This window comes from Monoraphidium neglectum (assembly GCF_000611645.1).
Source record: "Monoraphidium neglectum strain SAG 48.87 unplaced genomic scaffold scaffold00737, whole genome shotgun sequence".
Taxonomy (NCBI): domain Eukaryota; kingdom Viridiplantae; phylum Chlorophyta; class Chlorophyceae; order Sphaeropleales; family Selenastraceae; genus Monoraphidium; species Monoraphidium neglectum.
The window spans coordinates 1263-5872 of NW_014012891.1; the positions used below are offsets into that span (position 1 = coordinate 1263).

Here is a 4610-nt window from a genome sequence, read left to right on the forward strand (position 1 = left end):
CAGCCAAGTAGGCAGCAGCATTCTGTTTCAAAAGGGACTGCGGCAAGGTTGAAAGCAAGAGAAGCTGGGGAGACACGAGCAGGGCCCCGCCCTTTGGGGGTCCCCTGCGGCGGCCCACGCGGCAGACAGGCGCCGCTTTCGCGCCGTGCGGCGGCGCTGTGTCACAGGCGCGGCGCGGCCGATCTGCGGCACGCAGCCGGGCCGCCAGCCGCCGTGGCGCCGGGGCGCGGCGCGGCGCCCGCGTCACCCCATGGGTGGGTCTGTGATCATGTGCTGGTGCAGCGTGGCGCGGCCCTCCAACTTGGCGCGCAGTATATTGTTCTCCTCGCGCAGCAGCTGCACCTCGCGCTTGTAGTCATCCAGCTGGCGGAGGAGTGGGGCGCGTGCACGGGGCGGCGGCCAGGACTTGGCTAGAGGCGGCCGTGCGCAGCTCGTTGACGGCTCCTGCCTGCACGCCTGCACGCATGCATGCACAGACACGCTGTGCATGCAAGCTGCGCATGCGGTGGAAGCGCATGCCCGAACATGCATGCGCACGCGTGCGCGTGCACGTGCCCATGCGGCATGCGTGCGTGCATGCACTGGGGGCGCACCTGCCGCGCCATGTGGTCCAGCTTGTCCTTCTGCTCGCTGATGGTGGCCTTCTGCTTCTCCCTGAACCGCCGCTGCGCCAGCCGGTTCTTCTCGCGCGTGTTGGCCAGCGTCCGGTTGCCGTCGTCCTCTTCCTCCACGTCGCTCGCGCGCCGCCGCGCCTTGCGGCTGCTGCGGCGCACGCGGGGCCGGGGCGAGTTCAGGGGCAAAGTTGTAGAGCAGGAAGCTTGAGCGCGCGCGATCTACAGGTGCGCTCGCATGCAAAGCAGCACCCGCGCCGCCTTGCGCGGAGCGGCGAAACCCTGCGCAGACGCCGCGGCTGCGGCTTGCACGTCGCACGCGCAATGTTGCGCGCATGCGGCGGCCCAGCGCAGCGGAGCGCCGGCCACGCCACGCGAGCGGGCCCTGTTGCGCACCCCGGCCACCCACCCTGAGGCTCCCCCCTGCTCGGACGTCTCCTCCTCCAGCTGCGACTGCGGCTGCGGCGGCGGCGCCGACGGCTGCGGCGGCGCCGGCGCGCCCTGCTCCGCGCCGAGTGTGTGCAGCGCTGCAAAGAGGTTGGGCATGCCGCTGCCGCTGGTGTTGATTGTGGCCAGGATGGCCTGCTGCAGCGCGTCGATGGTTTGGCTCTCGGTCTGAATGCCCTGCGGTGACCGGTTGCGGCCAAGGTTGGCGGCGAGGACGAGGGGTATGGGGTGAGTGAGGGCCTGCAGACGTACTGCGCAGCAAAGGGCGCGACAGCCGGTACAAGGATGTGCCGGCCCGAGCGGCGTGCAAAGGCTGTTCGCTGAAAGACTAGCAACCGCGCTACCGGCGACCCGCAGGCTTAATCAAGGAGCTGCAGCGTGTTGTTGCCCGCGCGCCCACACCAACGCGCTTCCGCGTGCCGTACGCACCTGCAGCGGCGCTATCGGCGGCACCATTTGCTGCAGGTTGCTAGGCAGGCCTGCTAGCAGGGCCGCCTGGGCATTCAGCTCTGCCAACGCCGCGTGCCCGCCGGTGAGTGCGTCGAGCGCCGCCATCCCCGCGAGAGCTCCGCCTGCCATTCCTCCTCCTGCAGCACCCCCCTCTCCGCTCCCCAGCCCCATCATCGCGACCGCGACGGAAGCAGGGTCGCGGACAGCGCGCGCCACGGTGAGAGCAGCCTGCGCTGTGCCTGGTGAGATCACTGCGTGAAAGCCTTATTGCCCAGGTATGTAAGCCACGTGACGTCGAAGCGCAGGCCGTGACTCAGGGCGGACTAAAAGCCGTGACTCAGGGCGTACTCAGGAAGCACTCGAGGCACTTGAGAACACCAACAGGCGCTCCTGCTCCGGTGCGTCGTGGCGAGTTGATGCCCAATATCCTTCAGATTTTCAACTGCATATGGCGCCCGACACCGGCCCCAGGAGCATGCAACACTAGGCGCACACGCTCAAGGTCTCTGACTCAGCACTTCTCTCCCTCAGTTATGCACCTTCTCTATGATTGGTGTAGATAGAGTTGGCAAATGCCTTGGAAGCACACAAGGTCACAACCTGTTGATAGGGCTGTTTGGTTGTAATTTCCTCGTAATCAAGGTACTGCACGCTTCGCATCTCGCAGCAGGGTGGGTGTCAGCTCGTCGCCTTTCCAGGAAGTCCCACTTGCACCAAGGGCACAGGGCAGGCACGACAACCCAAATCTGTCCAGCGATACGGGTCATCCTGTTACATAAAACGCCCGCTTCAGCCTCAGGACCGGCCGTCGGGCTTGGGCCCCGGGCCGCCGTTGAACTGCTGCCAGCACTGCACCCACACGACCATGGCGTCCGCCAGCTTCACAAAGTAGGGGTCCAGCGTGAGGCCCGCGCGCACCTGGCGGGGTGGGTCGTCGGGTGCATGCAAGGAAGTGGCACTTTGAGGATGGACCAGAAGCCCGGTGAGACAAGGGCCGACCAGAGCTTGTCACTCAGCAGCAAGGGAGCTGGGAGCGAAGCCAATGCTGGCACGCCGGCCGTGGAGGCGACCAGGACCTTCCCGCTGGGCCTGACTTTGCCCTCTGATAACACAGCATGCACACCCACACGTGACACACACCCCTACCGACACGCGTGCAAGCGCACACACATGCGTGTGAGCGCGAGGCAGGCGAGCCGGTGTGCATGCCCCCTTTGCAGTCGCTTGCTGCCATCAAGGCCTGGAGCCCCACCCCACCTTTTCGCTGATCTCCAGGTAGCAGTCTGCCGCTGTGGTGCACTCCTTGCTGAGCTCCAGGCTCTGGAAGAACGGGATGATCTCCTCCTGCAGGCGGCACGCATCAAGGATTACGCGCGTGTGCATTGGTGTGTGTGCATTTGAGCGAGCGCATGCGTCCGCGTCGCAAGTATGCGTGCGCGCGCGTGTGTGGGCGGGGTTGCCTGTGGGTGTTTGATAGGGCAGAAGTGGTTTGTCATTCGAGCTGGAGAGCATCCTGCTGAGGAGCTTGATTTCAACACTCTCAGGTCGACTCCATTGAGCTGAGCAGGTCTGCATCGGGAGGGGGGTGCAGGGAGCTGGGCAGCCGCTGCTGGACCGGCTGGCGTGCAGCACAGGGGCGCCCAAGCCCCAGGCCCACCTGCCAGAAGATGCCCTTGTACTCTTTCCGCAAGTTGGTGAAGGGGTTTGAGGCCTTGCTGTGGAATATGTACGGCAGGCCCGTCTTCACGCCCAGCCCCAGGTGGTCGCAGACCACCTGGTGGAGTGACCGCCGGCCAAGGCACGCGGCTCAAATCATGCGAGGTCACGCTATAGGCTCGCATCGCTCTGATGCATGGGGCAGCAGGCCAGGGCGCGCCCGTCATAATAGGTCACATCCCCCCCCCCCGGTCACACACTCAAGGCATTTGGGATGAGGCCTCGCCGCCTCCTAACACACCTGCGCCTCCCAGCTGCACCCACAATTCAAACTGCGTCGCAACCCAAAAGCACACACACACGCGCACACGCGGGGGTGTGCCCCCAAGCGTGCACGCACAGCTCTGCAAGTGCACACGCCCACCTTGGTGCACCACCCCGCCCACATGTCGTCGTAGCGGCCTATGGGCTGCCCCTCCCCCTGCAGCCCAAAGTACATGGCCGGCCCTATGAGGCTGCGGTCAAACGCCAGGTTCATGCCGCACTGTGGTGCCGGGCGGGTTGGGTCGGGGCGTGGATTTGGGGTGGGCCCTGGGGTCATTGGTGGGTGGACGTGCATGGGCGACCGACTCACGCTGCCGGGTACATGCCGCACTAGGGTGTGCGGGGGCCCAGGGAGCCGCACAGCACTGCCGACCTTGGAGAGGCGGTGTCCTGTCGCAAGCGGGCTTGGCTGGGGCGGCAAGCGCTTCGAGATCGGAAGAGGGGCCAGCGCTCTCCGGTGCCCCGCAAGCAGCCGGCCACTGCGTGTGCGGAGGTGCAGTCCATCTGGGCGCTCACCATCGGGTACAGCACGTTCTTGGGCACAGTCATCACCGCGTCAACGTATCGCGTGTTGCGCTCCAGGGGCTTGACCATCTGCACAAATCAACAATCCGGGTTTGAGCGCGAGGTATGTATGGGTGAGAATGGACACCAAGGACTGGCAAGGTGGGTGCGACGGCGCTTGCCGTAGCACAGCTCCAGGCTTGACCGGGCGGCAGAGGCGCAGGTGAGGCAGCGCGGCGCCCCGGCGCTGCTGCACCCTCGCAGGTCGTGTGCTGCCAGGTCGGATTCGCCGTGCATGCGTGGCGCATCGCGGGACGCCGGGGGCGCAAGAGGGCGCTGCAAGAGGGCGCCGCCGCGGCGCCCCACCTCTACCTGTGTGGGCGCGTCGTAGTCCGGTATGTTGAGCCAGAGGCCGTGGCTGATGGCGGTGGGCACACCCTCACGCAGGCTGGGGGCCGCACGCATGGGAGCAGCGAGGCAGAGGAGGGAAGGCGACGAGGAGGCAGCTGTTGTGGGATGCCGAGATGCGTCGACATATGCGATTGCATGAGACGGGCGCATCCTGAACATGGGCGGTCAGGCACTAGAACGAGCACACCGCGCTCCCCCCCCCCCCCC

At 66.1% G+C, this 4610-nt stretch overlaps 2 protein-coding genes across 2 annotated transcripts in view; both read right to left on the reverse strand.

The window, feature by feature from the left end:
• Positions 1-243: 243 nt before the first annotated feature.
• Positions 244-1637, reverse strand: MNEG_5066 (hypothetical protein; the record flags this gene model as incomplete). The annotated part of the gene is made up of 4 exons (XM_014046455.1): positions 244-363; positions 594-762; positions 1021-1235; positions 1488-1637. The coding sequence occupies 4 exons, from the start codon at positions 1635-1637 to the stop codon at positions 244-246; spliced, it is 654 nt and encodes a 217-aa protein (XP_013901909.1).
• A 666-nt stretch (positions 1638-2303) lies between these two features.
• Positions 2304-4610, reverse strand: part of MNEG_5067 (reversibly glycosylatedpolypeptide/UDP-arabinopyranose mutase) — a gene marked incomplete at both ends in the record, with an annotated part of 4193 nt that continues 1886 nt past the window's right edge. Inside the window, 6 exons of the mRNA XM_014046456.1 lie at positions 2304-2426; positions 2766-2852; positions 3166-3282; positions 3589-3708; positions 4005-4082; positions 4365-4440. Coding sequence (XP_013901910.1) covers positions 2304-2426; positions 2766-2852; positions 3166-3282; positions 3589-3708; positions 4005-4082; positions 4365-4440 — 601 coding nt within the window. The remainder of the gene's footprint in view (positions 2427-2765; positions 2853-3165; positions 3283-3588; positions 3709-4004; positions 4083-4364; positions 4441-4610) is intronic.